This window comes from Pelobates fuscus, chromosome 3 (genome assembly GCF_036172605.1).
Source record: "Pelobates fuscus isolate aPelFus1 chromosome 3, aPelFus1.pri, whole genome shotgun sequence".
Lineage (NCBI taxonomy): Eukaryota > Metazoa > Chordata > Amphibia > Anura > Pelobatidae > Pelobates > Pelobates fuscus.
The window spans coordinates 74,346,833-74,365,546 of NC_086319.1; the positions used below are offsets into that span (position 1 = coordinate 74,346,833).

The 18,714-nt window shown below is 46.3% G+C and overlaps 1 protein-coding gene across 1 annotated transcript in view; it reads left to right on the forward strand.

The window, feature by feature from the left end:
• Window positions 1–11,782: 11,782 nt before the first annotated feature.
• TXNRD1 (thioredoxin reductase 1) overlaps window positions 11,783–18,714 on the forward strand; it is a 103,662-nt gene continuing 96,730 nt past the window's right edge. Inside the window, exon 1 of the mRNA XM_063445188.1 lies at window positions 11,783–11,979. Coding sequence (XP_063301258.1) covers window positions 11,901–11,979 — 79 coding nt within the window. The 5' untranslated portion in view covers window positions 11,783–11,900. The remainder of the gene's footprint in view (window positions 11,980–18,714) is intronic.

An 18,714-nucleotide genomic window follows, 5' to 3' on the forward strand; every position in this document is an offset into this window, starting at 1 on the left:
TATTAATTGTAGTATATTCTGCTTTTTAGGCAAAAATAGCTGATCTGGAAAAATTCTCTTACTCACTTATAGCCCATTATCTGCTATTTTTGCCTGAATTTTCCAATAAATTTTTTTTCTTTGCACCCTTTATCCGAAAGAAAATATATTTTTTGTACAATATCACAAGGGAAACCAAAATAGTATACAGAGTATTAAAAATAGACACAATGTTCTGAATTAGTCTACAGTTTGATAGCATTGTAATTATATAATTAGGGGAGAAAGGTGGACAAACCCCCAAGGAAAGGTATAAAGAACCAGCAGTCCTCCTACTATTTATACATATATCTATTACGTGTCATTTATGCAGTCAATTTATTACCCGATGACCGGTGTCATCCAATACACGGGGCTTTAGTACTGTAAACTAAAAACTGTAGTGTTCGGAATAAATATTTATATTCTTGACTCTATAGTGTTCCTTTAATAGTCACGGTCAGCCTTGGGGTTGTGACCTGTGTACAATTTGTTGGTAGCAATAGCTGAATTGCAAACTTTCCCCAAACCAGCTATGTTTTCAGTTCAACTATTTCAACATAAAATGTCTAATTCTCTTCCAGACAATTTACACTTTACCGAATAATGTGTGTCTCTCCTCCCTCACACCTTTCTGGGCCTCTTAAAGAGCCCTGCACAGTGTAAGGGAGCAGATATATGCTGCACAATTCTTTTGCCTTTCCACTTCTCTGCCGTGGATGAGTCCACATCACCACCAAGCAGTGGCAGAACTAATGAGAAGAGGGCCCAGTGCAAGAAATTATTTTGCCCCTCCCCCGGCACACACACAGATACAAATATATACCTACACAATCACATACACACTGGCACACATACAAGCATATACTCCCCCCCCCCCTCACTCACACACACATTCACACACTGGCATACACACACATACACACTAACACACAAACAAAAATATACCTACACACACGCGCACACACAGATACATGCACATACACACTGACACACACATACCTACATACACACACTGGCATAAACACTCTGGCACACAGACACACACAAATACACACATACCTACACATACACACTGGCACACACACTTACACACACTGGAATACACACATGTACACAGATACACACTGACACTCACAGATACAAATTGGCGCACACAGATACACATACCTACACACACACACACACACTGGCACACATATACACACTGGCACACACACAGATACACACTGACACACATACCTACACATGCACACTGGTACACACACAAATCACAATTTACATATTATTAACCACCCACCTGCTTCCATACCTTTTATTTGCAGATAGGTGACTTTATGGGGCTGGCTGCTGCTGATGGGAGTCTGAGGTTCTCTGCCTGCTGTGCTCCCTCCTCCCTTCTCTGTACCTCGCCTCTGTGCTCCAAACCCACGCGGTCTGTAGGCTGGTAGGAAGTGACAGATAGTTACTTCCTCTTAGCACTCTCTGCACACTTTAAAGGGGCCTGGTCACACTGCCAAATGGTTGCAGCACCTAACCCGGCCCATTATATGATCCTACTCATGTTTTATAGAGCTAATGGACTATCTCTAGTATGAAGTGCGTACAGTGGTATAATTCCCACTTATATGATACGTGAGGTGATGTCTTGTCTGAGGGAAGGTCATATGAAATAAAAAGGAACAGCAATAGTGTTCTCTATTTGAAATCAGGAAAGCAGAAAATAAAATATAAAGTGGTTACTCACATTTACATGAGCAGGCGGACTGCTCAGTGTATAGGGCTTGAGTGGGATAATCCCCACCTAGGATTCTTTGGAGTAATGTCTCACTGGAACCGGATAAAACTCAGAAGCCAGGTAAAATAGGTAAAATAAAATAGAATAATGTTTTTTTTTTTTTTTTTTAAAGTAAAATGGCAACTCATGTGTCTGTGTGTATGTCAGTGTGTGTGTATCTGTGGCTGTGTGTCTGTTAGTGTGTGCATGTGCTAATGTGTATCTGTCAGTGTATCTGATAGTGTGTGTATGTGCCAATGTGTGTATCATTGTGTCAAGGTATGTGTATCTGTCAGTATGTGTATCTGTGTGTCAATGTTTGTATCTCCGTGCCAGTGTTTTTTTAATGTGTGTGTGTGTGCCAGTGTGTGTATCTGTGTGCCAGTGTGTATCTGTGTGTGTGTGTGTGTGTGCCAGTGTGTGTCAAGATGTGTGCATCTGTGTATCTGTGTGCCAGTGTATGTATCTGTGTGCCTGTGTGTGTATGTGTCAGTGTATCTGTCAGTGAGTGCATGTGCCAGTGTGTGTATCTGTATGTCAGTGTGTGTGTGTGTGTGCCAAGTTGTGTTTATCTGTTTGTCTGTGCGTATCTGTGTTTGTATGTGTCAGTGTGTCAAGGTATGTGTATCTGTGTTTGTATGTGCCAGTGTGTGCATCTGTGTGTCAACATGTGTGTATCTGTGTCAGTTTGTGTGTCTTTATGTGTATATGTTAGTGTGTATATGACTTCGAATGTGTCAGTGTGTTTCTGTTTGTTAATGTGTATGTAAATGTGTAAGTATGTATGTGGCAGTACATGTACAGACATCCCAGCAATCAAACACCAACACAACACACACTCCTGCAAACACAAACATGGCGTACTATGTAATAGTACTTAAGGAGCTAAGTGGGAAAATAAGTGAACCTCTTTTATCTTTTAAGATTTTTTTTTCTGGAATTGTAACGGATCGGAGGAAGGCAGATGTTGTTCCTATATTTAAAAATCAGCATGGTTTTATGAAACATAGGTCATGTCAAACTTACCTAATTGCATTCTACGTAGAAGTAAGTAGAAGTATAGATCAGGGTGTTGCAGTGGATGTGATCTACTTGGATTTTGCCATGGCATTTTAGACGGTTCCTCACAATAGGTTAGTCCTCAAACTAAAAGAAATTGCTCTCAATTAATTTTCTTGTTCTTGGGTAGAGCATTGGCTGAAGGATAGAGTACAACAAGTTGTCATTAAAGGGATCCTATAGTGCCAGGAAAACAAACCCGTTTTCCTGGCACTAAAGGGTTCAGCCACCCACCTCAATCTAGCGCCAGGCTCCCTCTGCGCTGGTGATCTCTCCTTCCCCTGCCGATGGCAGCTCCCGAGTGGAGCCGAATGCGCATGCGTGGGCAGAGGCGCTCGCGCATTCAAACCCACCCATAGGAAAGCATTACTCAATGCTTTCCTATGGGGATTTTATTTGAAATTTCAGTGTGGTTTTCTCACTGAAAATCATGGAAGCGGCCACTAGAAGCTGGATTAGCCCTGCCATAAGACGTTTTCAACTGCAGGGTTAAATCTAGGGGGACCTGGCACTCAGACCACTTCATTGAGCTGAGCAGACAGGAGATTTACTTACCTGAAGCTCTTCCCTGCAGGTGCTGCTACCTTTGTATGTAAATCTCCTTCTACTTGAGCATGCGTGAGATTAAAACACTTTCTTTCTTTGGAAAAGCCTTTAGGCCACATAATCCTGCATTGAACTACTTGCACGATATGTGAGCAGATACATTTTTCCTAGTTGCTATTAAAATCTGCTGGGAATTGACAAAAGATAACAATGCAAGCCGCTGATCCTTTGTCATCTGCAGCTTTGTCTAATTTGTCTTGGGAAATATTTTGATTGAATTGGAATTTCCATAAAATTCTAACAAAGTCAATCTAAGTTTTTCATTAACATTTTATTGTTACAAAATATTCAGAAGTGATAGAGACAGTGGTGGATTAACATATCACACCTAAAAAAGTTCTCCCCAACTGCTGCAGTAATATTTTGAGTAATTTATTTCAGGTGCAGGCCCAAAGATGGCGTGAGGACCACAGCAATCCATGGCACTGGGAATTTCTGTGACTTGGAGCGTTCCTTTTCTCTGTGCCAAGACTCTTCTTTCCTCTCCAGGCACAGCACTAGGTGCGGGCATAGGAAGTGGCATCCCATATCCTGAAAATGTTACACATATTGATGAATTCTCAATGGATACATTTATTAAGGATGATTATCTTTAATACAGCTGGAACAGTGTGGATTAATTTAGAGGGTGTGACCCTCAAATCTGGTAGTATACCACAGATGGTAAGGATCCATTGCATGAGAATGCAGTCGCTTTCACTCAACACCTAGATAGAGGTAAAATGGCAGCTGGTGGAAAGACATGTTAGAGGATTGGGGTGAGGTAGATAGAGATATTTTGGGTAAGGTGGGGCAGAGGGACTGGGGAGAAATATTTGGGGTCGAGACACGTGATTGGAATGAGATGTGGATGAGATAGGGTAGAGGCACAGATGGGAATTGTGGAAGAACAAGTGGGAGGTAGAGCAGAGGCACAATTGGAGGATGAGGGGAGACACAAGTGAGTAAGATGAGAGACACAATTGAACTGAAACTAAAAGTAATAGGACTTTTGAAGAGACAAGGGAAAACTGAGAAAGATGAAGAGAGACGTTGGACTAACTGGGAGAGAAATAGAGAGATGAGGCTGTAAACATACTACGGAATGTTACAGTAAAGAACAATATCAACTGACCAATCCACACTTGGTGCAGATATGTGGGAATGGACTCATTGTTTCGCCCTAGATACATGTGACATACTGATAGCATTTACCAGACTACAATCCCGATGGCCACGTATTGCACCTGTGAGTTGTAAATCATGCATATTATGCACCTGTCAAACAATTCCAGCTGAAACTCAGAGATTTGTGTTAGAGGTGTGGGGTGAAAGAGACAGAATTTCATTGTTTTAGGACCTGTAATAAGGTACAAAAACATCTGAAAAATTAGGCACGTATCTGAGAGATGTATTGCATACCCTCGTGCAATCAGGGCCGTTTGAAGGAATTTGGGGGCCCCAAGCAAAACGGACATGGAGGCCCCCACATGCTCGCTCAAGGTCTGGGCCCCCCGGCGCCTGCACCCCCCCCTCCCCCCGAGTCCGCCCACAGGGATGCAGTGTCTGCAGGGCCGGTGCAAGGATTTTTGCCGCCCTAGGCAAAAGTAAAGTTTGCCGCCCCCCCATGTGACATCACAGTGCCCCACCCATATGATCTGCCATGTTAACTAACACAGTGCTGCAGTGCCGCCGTGTTTACAATAAAAGGCCTGCAGGGACAGGCTATAGACACCAGAACCACTACATTAAGCTGCAGTGGTTTGGGGGACTATAGTGTCCCTTTAATGTGAGGTAAATTAGAGATTAGTGCCACGAATAATATACTAGATTGCCTACTTACAACCAGATGAGGATGATGATGGGCTTCAGCTGCCGTCTGGCTCCACTGGTCTGGTGTAGAACAGGCTCTCTGGAGGCGGTTTGTAACTGTGGTCACAAAAATCAATGTTCTGGGAGAACGGGAAGCAGCTCCATTTTTTGAGGGCCATTTACACAGCTCAAGGTCTGGGTCCCAGGGTCCTCCTTCATGTTCCACCAATGAGTTTGCTCACAGGGGTGTGTGTGTGTGTGTGGGGGGGGGGGGGGGGGGGTGTCCTGATGTGTGTAAGGAATGCATTGTGTGAATCTGTGTTTGTATATGTAAGGGCTGCAAGGTGAGTTTGTGTATGTATGGGATGCAGTGTGTGTGTCTGTAAGGCAGTGTTTCCCAACCCAGTCCTCAAGGCACACCTACCAGTCCAGGATTTAAGGATTACCCAGTTTTGTCTAAGGGGTTTTTAGAAAAAAAAGAAAAAACACCTTAGACACAACTGGGTCACCCCTAAATCCTGGACTGGTAGGTGTGCCTTGAGGACTGGGTTGGGAAACACTGCTGTAAGGGATGCACTGAGTGTGTGGAAGGGGTGCATTGTGTGTTGCTGTGTGTAAGGGATGCATTGCTTGTGTATGTGTGTCTGTGTGTAATGCATTGTGTGTTTTTCTGTGTGCAAGGGGTGCATTGTGTGTGTGTGTAATGGATGTCAATCTCTCCCCCTACCCCCGTCAATTTTCTTCTTCTCCCCCCTCTCCAATTTCCTTCTTCTCCCCCCCTCCAATTTCCTTCTCCCCCTCCCTCTCATTGCCTTCTCCCCCCCCTCCAATTTTCTTCTTCTCCCCCTCCCTCTCATTTCCTTCCTTCTCCCCCCTCCAATTTCCTTCCTCCCCCTCCAATTTCCTTCCTCTCCCCCCTCCAATTTTCTTCCTCCCTCCCCCCCTCAGGTTTCCTTCCTCCCTCCCCCCTCAAATTTCCTTCCTCTCCCCCTCCCTCAAACTTCCTTCCTCTCCCTCAAATGTCCTCTCCCCTCCCTCAAATGTCCTCCCTTCCTCTCCCCCCTCAAATTCCTACCTCTCCCTCCCCTCCCTCAAATTTCCTTCCTCTCCCCCAAAATTTCTTCCCTTCCTCTCCCCCCCAAAAATTTCCTCCCTCCCTCTCCCCCCCACTCCCTCAAATTTCCTCCCTCCCTCTCCCCCCACTCCCTCAAATTTCCTCCCTCCCTATCCCCCCACTCCCTCAAATTTCCTCCCTCCCTATCCCCCCCACTCCCTCAAATTTCCTCCCTCCCTCTCCCCCCCACTCCCTCAAATTTCCTCCCTCCCTCTCCCTCCCTCTCCCCCCCACTCCCTCAAATTTCCTCCCTCCCTCTCCCCCCCACTCCCTCAAATTTCCTCCCTCCCTCTCCCCCCCACTCCCTCAAATTTCCTCCCTCCCTCTCCCCCCCACTCCCTCAAATTTCCTCCCTCCCTCTCCCCCCCACTCCCTCAAATTTCCTCCCTCCCTCTCCCCCCACTCCCTCAAATTTCCTCCCTCCCTCTCCCCCCACTCCCTCAAATTTCCTCCCTCTCCCCCCCACTCCCTCAAATTTCCTCCCTCTCCCCCTCCACCCACTCAAATTTCCTCCCTCCCCCCCACCCACTCAAATTTCCTCCCTCTCCCCCCCCCACCCACTCAAATGTCCTCCCTTCGCCCCCCCCACCCACTCAAATTTCCTCCCTCTCCCCCCCACCCACTCAAATTCCCTCCCTCTCCCCCCCACCCACTCAAATTTCCTCCCTCTCCCCCCCCACCCACTCAAATTTTCTCCCTCCCCCCTCCCCACCCACTCAAATTTTCTCCCTCCCCCTCCACCCACTCAAATTTTCTCCCTCCTCCCCCCACCTACCCAAATTTTCTCCCTCCCCCCACCCAAATTTTCTCCCTCCCCCACCCAAATTTTCTCCCTCCCCCCCCCACTCAAATTTTCTCCCTCTCCCCCCTCCAATTTCCTCCCTCCCTCTCCCCCACTCACTGAAATGTCCTCCCCAAACTGGCTGTCCCTGACACCCGGCGGGCGCGCGAGGGAGCACTCTCCCTGGCTGAGTGCTTCCTCTTCAGCTCCCTCGCGCGCTGAATACTGATGCCGGAGCCGGAAGATGACGTCATCTTCCGGCTCCGGCATCAGTACGGTGCGCGAGGGAGCTGAAGAGGAAGCACCCAGAGGAGAGTGCTCCCTCGCGCGCCCGCCGGGTGTCAGCAGGGCCAGCCTCTGGGGGGCCCTGAGGTGACCGGCTGCTGGGCCCCCCAGGAGAAGAGGCTGGCCCAGTGGGAACATACCAGGGTCGCAGGGCCCCCTGCGACCCGGTATGTTCCCACTGAATGTGGGGCCCGGACGCCTGAGCAGTCCGGGCCCCCCAGGACCGCATGCCCCTGCCGGCTCTGCTTGGGGCCCCGGGCCAGCTTGGGGCCCCAAGCAGTTGCTTGTTTTGCCTGTCGGCTAGCGACGGTCCTGCGTGCAATGGATCTAAGAACTTACCATCTTTGGTATAATACTACCAGATTTGAGGGTCATACTGTCTAAATTAATCAAACTGTTCCTGCTGTATTAAAGATAAGCATACTTAATAAATTTAGACATTCAGGATCGATCAATATGTGTGGCATTTTCTGGTGATTATGATGTATTTTGCAATAATGGGAAGACACAAGAACTTTATAAATAAATAAAATGTTTTTACTTTGGAGTTTAGAGATATTTGCATTGTTTTTACAGATATTTGCACAGACTGTGACAATTGAGCCTATAAACAATAAGTAGATACTTTGCTATAACACAAACCAAGATTCAGCAAGCAATATAATAAGCTTGAAAGGGAATTGAATAGATTAGGATTATCCCTGTTATAGCAACGAGGCAAACCGTGCACAATCATTAAGTATGTCATTCAAACAGATTGTGTCCTTTGTATCCACATAAATAAAATATATATGAAATTCTGGTGAAAAGAACAAAAGTTTAAAAAGAGGAGTTTGGCAACAAAGTTTAATGTCATGAGGTTGAGCAGAAAGGAAGAGTAAGAGTGTGGTTTAAACGTATACTCAAGATGATTACTTACAGCTGAAGTTACCTAGAGTGAATGATTTGCAGTAAACACAGTAAAAATGGCCATTTAAAGAAGCAGGTCACTTGGAAGGAACAGGAACCAAGGCTGAAATACAACAGGTTTACACAAGTGCAACCGACCTGGGTGATACTGAGTCGCCTGTCATCGCCAAGCCTGATTTGCCATCTTTTTTGTCAGCTTCTTCCTCAGGGAGAAGGGGGAACTAGCACGACTCCTACACATGGAGATAACCACGGGTGTTTAGTTTGTGACAAAATGGGCTGTAGCAGAGCTCCGATATCCCGACTGGATAATTCAGCTGAACTTCCCTCTAGCTGGAAGAAGAACCGTTTTAGTGTTTATAGCTCAACCCCCTAATCACCAGGCTATACATAGTGAAGGGGAGAACAACCTTTATTGAAAACAACACAAGTTTATAGACATACCCAAGTCTCGTCTTCCAATGGCTTAAGTTACCCTAGTTAACCCAGTTAAGAGGTATACAGAGACAAAGCAGGGAGTACTTTGTCTCTGAATGTCTCCTCCGCTTGACTTTTCTGGACACAAGGTGGAACCAGTGATGGCTGCAGGAAATTGGCTGTGTCTATGGAGGATCCTGCAGGATCCCCCATTAGCCTCAATGCTATACTCTCATAGACCTCAATGCTGTACAGCAGTGACATCAGTGCCAAGGAGGACGACGCCGGACCAAGATGGTGACGCCCTAAAAGGAAAGGTTCCGGTAAGTTAACACACCTTTATCTCTCCCTAGTGGTCATCAGACCTCCAGAGGCATTGTCACTCAAACGTTGACAGTGCTGCTTTAAGCCTTCCTCCTTCCTGTACCTCCTTCCAGAAAGCTAAGTGTCACGGTAATATACCCCAACACGCAAGAATAGTCCAGATAGTCTAGAGGCAAGAAAACAAGATACGTCTTACCGGACCTTAGAATGGCCGGACTAGACATGGACAAGAAAAGACAGAGTCCAGAACGAGCTGAGGTCAAGGGGACAGAGAGACAGCGTAAACTAGAACAAGCCAAGGACTGGTACACAGGAGAGCAAACCGGCGAACAAGACAAGCAAGGATAAAGAGAAAACGGAGTCAGGAACAAAGCCAAGATCTAGCACCAAAAAAACACAACTGAACGATACAAGCACTAAAGGGAACTGAACAGAAACCACGATAGGGCAAGGTACTAAGGGAAAAGGTGAGTATGAATACCCTAGTATTCAATTTTATTGACCCCTGTCATATCCACGCCCCCAAAACGTGAGTGTATGGGGAATGTGGCATGACAGAGGCCAATGGTAGACCGTTTCATATTTCGGATCCCACTGTCCCTTTAAGAGCGCGCCCGAGACACGCGGCACGCTCTTAGAGTCAGGCGGGACACGTGACCGCTCCTCGCAGTCACTGCCCGCCTTTCTGGTATTGCCGTCGGATGAGCCGCGCGTGGCTCGTGCGAAAGCAGGACCGCGCGCGGCGAGAACAGAGGACCGCGGCCGGCCCCTGGAGAAGGTAAGTACCGCTACACTAAGATGGGGCAAAAGTGTATAAAGTCTGCGGAATACAAATCTTTTTATTTTAACTGTTGCTGCTGTAAAATGATTTGTTTGTCATCTAAGTTTCTTTTGTGCGTCCTGTCACAATTTTTTAAAAACATTTTTTATTATTATAATCCTTAATTCTTTTTAAATTATAATAATCCTTAATAAATTTTGCCTTTGCCAAGTAAAGACTCACATGGACTGAAGAGTCCCATCTGATAGCATTTTTGATTACATAGATATTTTGCTAGCTTGTGTTTGTGGCTTGTGTAATTTAATTTCCTTTGGGAACCAAGGTAGTAGGCAATTTAAAAAAATGTCATGGTGATGGTAGCTTTTGACTTTAGAGTTAAGTGTGGCGAGGGTGGTGTTAAGTGGAATATTTTAATCATTAATTTTCGGTCTAGTGCAGAGAAATAGTGCTTTTAACAATTTCATCCCCAGGACCAAGTTGCAACCACTACTATGATAGAGTAGTGTGCATTGTGACAGAAGGGACATGTTTAATGTCACCTTGTGTTCTACTCTTTTATTTGCCACTAGAATTGTCAAGATTTCATTGGCTATGGGTGCTGCGGACCCCTCTGGCATATATATGTGACCGAATGAACTACCGAATTCTGCATTCTACGAACTGGACGCGGAATTCGGTAGACCGAATTTGACTCATAAAAATGGTCAGTTTAGAAAGGTCAAGTAGTCTCCACGAACAGTGGACTATTCCAAGTGGAATTGGACCAACCAGAATTAAGGGATGCTTATATATACTTACCTTTCCCATTCCTTGTTGCCATGTTGTGGTTCTTTGTAGCCCAATGGTGCGTTTCTCTTGTGATATTTTCTGGCTCTTTTCTATTTGTGTATCCTGTCTTCTGTACTCCTTTGACCTCTGCTTGTTATATTGATTATCCTGTCTTCTGTACTCCATTTGACCATGGCTTGTTATACTGAGTCTGATTGTTCATTAACCTGGCCATTCTAAGGACCAGTATACGGATTATCTTTGAGTGAGTCAGTCTGTGAATTCAGGTATCACGGATTCACGGAATCCTGGCAAGAATGCAGTTATATGAGCCACATTGTTACTAGTTGAACAATATAATTAGTTAAAGGAACGCTATAATGTTAGGAATACAATTTGTATAGTGTCCCCCTACCTATGTAGGTACTCACCCCCCAATTGCAGAGGTTTACATCCTGTTGTGCTCTGAACTCCCCCTCCCTGGCTGAGATCATCGGTCTCAATGATCTCAGTCCATCCAATGCTTCCCCCTAATGTGCATGCACGGAAAACATAACGCTGCGCCAATTAAATGCTCTCAATGAGAGTTATTTGAGCTATTAACGAGTTTAACTCGGTGATAACGGCGGAAGCACCTCTAGTGGCTGTCTACACGTTACTGAATAACCCTGCCTCAGTTTTGGGGAAAAGTTACAGACATGCATCTGCACTCAAGAACATAGTGCAGAATTCTAAATGCCATCCTTTCCACTACAGATTTTAATTGCTGGTTTGAAAATGATTTCTTCCTGCAGGGAACGAATTGTACCAGGAGATGTCGCTCTCTACCAACGTCTAAGAAAGCAATTAATGTGACTGAAACTTGTTCCCCCTGCCACACACCATGCTACTGACATGTTATCTTTGTAATTATATTGAATGCGCTGTATCCGTGGATCCTGTAACCAATGTTAACATGAAACGTTAAACTGGGAAACCGGCTGAGGCAATATAATGCATGCTTCTATTTTTATCAGGTAGCTCAGTATAATAATTTTCAGGTCAGGAAGTAATGCATTTTTTAAGCTGTGGATGTGCTTTGGTTTCTGGTTCAAAGGTTTAATGTCAGTAAGCGAAGAAGAGGGGGGGGGGGGGGAAGAGGAAAGCTTTCTTTTTTTTTTGCTTGATCATTTTGGTATCTAACTGAGGTCAACAAGGCAGTTAGTGTTAATAGATCACAGAGAGACTGGCCTCACTCTGACACGGCAAATTATGGTTTCAGGTCTACAGAATGGGCAATTCCGTGAAAAAAGGAAAAGCTGTTTTTGTGGAACCCACACAGGTGAAAAGCCTACAACTTTACAAAGCAGGTAAGACTATCACTGAGCGACGGTGACACTGTATCCATGTATTGTAACAATATCAATTCTATTATAAATTGTGGGAATTGAATCACATGAGGGAGGTTATGGTGTCTGTGGATATTATTATCACTGGACATGCAAAAACACTCAATTACGTTTTGAGAATTTTCTGAATTATTTCCCCCTGGTACCAAATTTTGCTGCGTATTCTGTCATAAAAAAATAAATTAAAATTCATGATGTTTGCTGTCAAACTGCGTCTGAGTATAATTGGTCCCTGTCCTTAACAGGTTGTAAAAACTAGTTCGAGAATTTAATACTGATTAAAAGAAAAAACTCCAGGCACCATAACTACTGCAGCGCACTGCACCGCAGGGCTTGGCTCAGACGGAGAGCTCCCTGTTGGACGTAGAACTGCGGGGAGCAGTGCTTGGTTCTAAAATGGCTTGAATACTTACAATAGGGGACACATCACACCATAATCATTACAGTGTGCTGTAGTGGTTATGGTGCTTGGGGGTGTTACTTTAATTTTCATCAACCAGCAGTTTTTTTCTTTCAAAATATATATTTGCATTTAGCAAACAGAACACAAAATGGGATGGTCACAAATAAAGAATGTTATGTGCAGTTAATTCAGTAAAATTCTAATTGTTGTGAATTAAATTGAAAAGGCAAAATTAAGGCTAAAATTTCAAAGCTGCGACTACAGCTGATATGGAGAATTTGTCCATATCAGCTACTTATCAGATACTTTTTTTCATATCAGCCACAGTTCTGGGTTTTCGTTAACTCCAGTCCGAGTGCAGTGAATAAGCTCTTGCATTCTAGGGCTGTGATTATACAATGCTTTACTGTCCGACGTGTGTTGGATTTTTTTTTTAGCAAGAAAAGACAAATATAATCAGATTTTTGCTCAATAATTTCTGTAAATGTCATTGTCTGCTTTCTGTATTCACTGTTGCTTGAATCAGACAACCACAATTTAAATGCTAATATAATAGTAAACAAAATATCTCTTTTGCATTCAGCCCAGACCTAGAGAAATAAAACGATCTTTTGATACGTGTGATGTAAGTTCGGTTATAGAAAACTCAGTTTGTTGCTTTTGGTATAACACATACAAATTGTTGAAATTTGAACTTACAGCCTTTCGCGAAACACATTGCCGTAGTGTCGCACCTACAAAAAGTCATGTTTACGTCTGAGTAGAATGAACTTGAAAATCAAATAGTATTCATCTTGAATTGTACAGTGGTTTCAAATTTAATAGGCCTTGGCAATAATAACAAAGAAAAACAGAGCTCTTGTAATTATTCTTAGTTTTCCCCAGGTCTGGATTTGCCAATCGGCACCTGTCTACTAGGGAAGACATAAATACACAGCGGTACTGCTGCATCATTAACAGCATCAAAATTACTAAAAATGTAATGATTTCACTTTAAAGAGAAAGGAATATCCCCTTGCTCTGTGTAACCCAAATTCCTAGCAAACTAATAGAATTACACTTTAATCTAACAATTTCTGTGAATATTTATATGTTGTTCACATGGTAAAAGTGTAAATGAGCATCCCACTTTGATCTACACAGGGCCGGCCTTAGGCATTTGGGCGCCCTGTGCAAAAAATCTTCACAGCGCCCCCCCTTCCCGTCCCCCCCTCCTTACCCCTTCCCACACACCCTGTCACACACAAACACACAGGCAGACAGCCATACACACACACACACACAAACACACTCAGGCAGTCATACACAGACAGCCACACACAAACACACACACAGACATAGAATGTGACGGCAGATAAGAACCATTCGGCCCATCTAGTCTGCCCAGACAGTCACACATAGGCAGTCACACACAAACACACACACACACAGGCAGACAGCCACACACAGACAGGCAGACAGCCACACACAAACACACAGGCAGACAGCCAAACACACAGAGGCAGCCACACACACACACAGACAAACAGTCAAACACACACTGTCAGACAGCCACACACACACAGTCACACACAGACAGACAGACACACACACACACTGGCAGACAGTCACACACACACACACACACACATAGGCAAACAGTCACACACACAGGCAGACAGCCACACACACACAGTCAGACACACACACTCACTAACAGACAAACACACTCACAGACACACACTAACAGACACACACACACACTAACATACACAGACACACACTAACATACACAGACACACACTAACAGACACAGACACACACTAACATACACACACACTCATCCACATTAACACATTTTTTTAAATTTATTTATACACCCACACACACACATAGGCAAACAGTCACACACACAGGCAGACAGCCACACACACACAGTCAGACACACACACTCACTAACAGACAAACACACTCACAGACACACACTAACAGACACACACACACTAACATACACAGACACACACTAACAGACACAGACACACACTAACATACACACACACTCATCCACATTAACAAATTTTTTAAAATTTATTTATACACCCCCCCCCCAGCCTCCTTACCTTTGGGAATGCTGGGGGCGGTCTCTTCCTCCCTGGTGGTTCAGTGGCTGCTGGGCGGCGCTGGCGGGCGGCTGGCGAGGGAGCACTTTCTCTGAGCTGTATGCTCAGCTCCCTCGCGCGCCGCAGAGTGAGGCTGGGAGCCGGAATATGACGTCATATTCCGGCTCCCAGCCTCACTCTGCGGCGCGCGAGGGAGCTGAGCAGACAGCTCAGTCAGTGGTGTATCCTGACTGCGTGCCTATCAACCTTTACCCCGCCCCGCATTCTAAATACACACACTCACATTCACTGACAGATACGCATACACTAGCTAACAGAAACACACACTCGCTAACAGAAACACACACACTAACAGACAAACTCACACTCAGTAACAGACAAACACACACACTAACAGACACACACTAACAGACACACACTCACTCACTAGCAGAAACACACACTCACTAACATACACACACACACTAACAGACACACACAGTCAGACACACACTAAAAGACGCACACAGTCAGACACACACACACACTCACAGGCAAACACACTAACAGAAACACACTAACAGACACCCACACTAACAGACACCCACACTAACAGACACCCTAACAGACACACACACACACACACTCACTAACAGACACACACACACACACACTCACTAACAGACACACACACACTCACTAAGACACACACACACACACTCACTAAGACACACACTCACTAACAGACACACACACTCACTAAGACACACACTCACTAACAGACACACACACACACTCACACTCACTAACAGACACACACACACACACACTCACACTCTCTCACTAACAGACACACACACACACTCACACTCACTAACAGACACTCACACACTCACACTCACTAACAGACACTCACACACACATTAACACTTTTCTTTTTTTTTCACTTTAACCCCCCCCCAGCCTCCTTACCTTTGGGAATGCTGGGTGGGTGGGTCATCTTTCTCCCTGGTGGTCCAGTGGCTGCTGGGCGGTCGGGCGGCGCTGCTGGTCGGGCGGCGCTGCTGGGCGGGCGGCGAGGGAGCACTCCCCCTGAGCTGTCTGCTCAGCTCCCTCGCGCGCCGCACAGTGAGGCTGGGAGGCGGAGCCGGAATATGACGTCATATTCCGGCTCCCAGCCTCACTCTGTGGCGCGCGAGGGAGCTGAGCAGACAGCTCAGGGGGAGTGCTCCCTCGCCGCCCGCCCAGCAGTGCCGCCCGACCGCCCAGCAGCAGCCCAGCATGTCTTTTTAGCCACAAGGCTAACAAGACATTTGCCTTGGGCATTTGGGGGGCGGCTTTTTTTGCCGCCCCCTGGAAAATGCCGCCCAAGGCAAATGCCTTGTTTGCCTCGCGGCTAATACGCCCCTGAGCTCAGTGGAAGTGCTCCCTCGCCAGCCGCCCGCCAGCGCCGCCCGACCGCCCAGCTTGTCTGTTAGCCGCAAGGCTAACAAGACATTTGCCCTGGGTATTTGGGGGCGGCTTTTTTTGCAAATGCCTTGTTAGCATTGCGGCTAACAGACATGCCGTGTGAGCTATGCGGCCGCAGGGCGCCCCCTGCACCATGGCGCCCTGTGCGGCCGCACAGCTCACACACCCCTAAGGCCGGCCCTGGATCTACACCTTTATTAATTCATATTAAAAATGCAACAACATAATAAAAGTAAAAAACAAACCATAAAACATTAAACACAATGTCTAGTCTGAATGTTCGTTTTGGAGCAAATTCCAAGGCTATGCACATTCTATAGTGGTGTCTGTTGAAATCAGGAAGAAATAGAGATCTGATGACACAAAACTCTGTAACGTAGTACAATGTGAGCAGGCTATTGCATTGCTACAGAGGGTTTTTAAATAGGGGATTGATCACTCAAACGAAAGATGAAATTTAACGTAGAGAAATGCAGGGGCCCGACCTGCAAACTGAATGGTCGCATGGCAGAGGAGCTCCCAATGCCAAAGTGAATTTTGGGGATATGCTTACTAATCTGATGACAAAAAAGATGCCGGGGTATGCTACCCATGCCGGGGGCACCCTGGCGAAGCGCCTAATACCGGACTCAAGCATGTCCCACAAGCACGAGCCTGAAGAGGCCCATGGCGGCCCGAGGTGGACGGGGCTGGGGGGAGGCGGCCGCTCCCCTCGCCTCCAAACCAGGGGTGCTGTGCCACTGATCGCCCGCACCCCCCCACCCTCCCACAGGACCAGCGGGGGTGATCCCGGTCCAATCCCTCCAGACGGAATGGCTATGGCAAACGTGGATGGCTGGTCCTAACAAGCAGATCCCAGCCGCACAAGCCCACACAATGGCGGACGCCACGTGCGACTGCAATGGCGGCAGAGCGGGGACCGATGTCCTGGAGAGGCTGGACGCAATCTTTGATGCCTTTTGGGCAAACCTGGCACACAGAGAGCGGCAAACCAACATACAAGCTAACCCACTGTCAGGATCGGGACAGGGATCCAACACGCAGAGTACGAACAGTAGAGATGTACGTATACCGGACCTTAGAATGGCCGGACTAACGTAAGGAGAAAGCAGAGAATAGTCAGAGACAAGCCGGGGTCGAGGGAACGAGAGGACAGGTAAGCGAGAGACAAGCCGAGGTCAAAGGACACGAGAGGTAAACAGGAACAATAGTACAAGCCGAGTCAAAACCAGATAGAACGATAAGCATAAGAGCACTGAGGGACCAGACAAGCTAGAACCACGACAGGGCAATGAACCATTAGCCACATCCCTCTTTTATACCCTGGTTCTCTAAATCATGGCTCCGCCCTTGCCGAGCCCTGATTCGTTGTTCCGAACCAGATTGACAGGTCGGGATGTGATTGCCGTCATGACGTCGGCTCCTGAGCGTCGTGTCATAAAAGGAAGTGGGGTTCTCGCGGCCGGCGTGGGAATGACTATGAGAGCTGTGAGGATTAGATGAATCAGCCCCGCTGAGAGAACGGACATCGGGAAGTCTAACCTCCTCCGAGGTAGAGACTTCAGGTACCCTGACAGTACCCCCCCCTTCAGAAACGCCCACCGGGCGGAAGGAACCGGGGCGAGACGGAAAGCGAGCATGAAAAGCCCTGAGAAGGCGAGGAGCATGCACATCCTCCTGGACCACCCAAGACCTCTCTTCAGGACCATATCCTTTCCAGTCCACAAGATATTGCACCTTCCCCCGAGAAATCCGAGAATTGAGGATGGAATTGATCTCATACTCCTCCTGACCCTCAACCTGGACAGGACGAGGGAACGGCACAGTGGAGGAAAATCTGTTACATACCAAAGGCTTCAATAAAGAAACATGAAAGGAGTTCGGGATGCGTAAAGCAGGCGGAAGAGCCAGACGATATGCAACAGGATTTATCCGAGACAGAACCCTGTAAGGGCCTATGAAACGAGGAGCAAATTTCATAGAAGGAACTTTCAAGCGGATGTTTCTGGTACTCAACCATACCCTATCGCCCGGAGAGAATACAGGAGCCACCCTTCTGCGTTTGTCAGCGTGTTGTTTGGACAACATGGAATTATGAACAAGGATTTGTCGAGTCTGATCCCACAACTTTCTCAGATGGGCAACATGAATATCAACCGACGGTATCCCCTGGGAGGGGGAGGCCGACGGAAGAACGGAAGGATGGAAGCCATAATTCATGAAAAAGGGGCTAGAACGAGTAGAATCGCAAACACTGTTGTTGTGCGCAAACTCCGCCCAAGGAATCAAACCGACCCAATCGTCCTGGTGTTCAGAAACAAAACAACGCAAGAACTGTTCAACCTTTTGGTTGGTGCGCTCGGCAGCCCCATTGGACTGGGGATGATAGGCAGAGGAAAAATTTAATTTGAAACCAAGCTGGGAACAGAAGGATCTCCAAAACCGGGAAACAAATTTGGAACCTCTATCAGAAACGATTTCAGAAGGAATCCCATGTAAACGAAAAATCTCCCTCGCGAAAATTTCAGCCAATTCGGGAGAAGAGGGCAACTTGAGCAGAGGTACAAAATGAGCCATTTTGGTAAACCTTTCAATTACTGTGAGGATAACCGTATGTCTTTTAGAAACCGGTAAATCAACAATGAAGTCCATAGCCAGACAGGACCATGGTTTCACAGGAATTTCTAGAGGTTGCAAAAGTCCACATGGAAGCGTATGAGGTTGTTTGGTCCTCATACAGACATC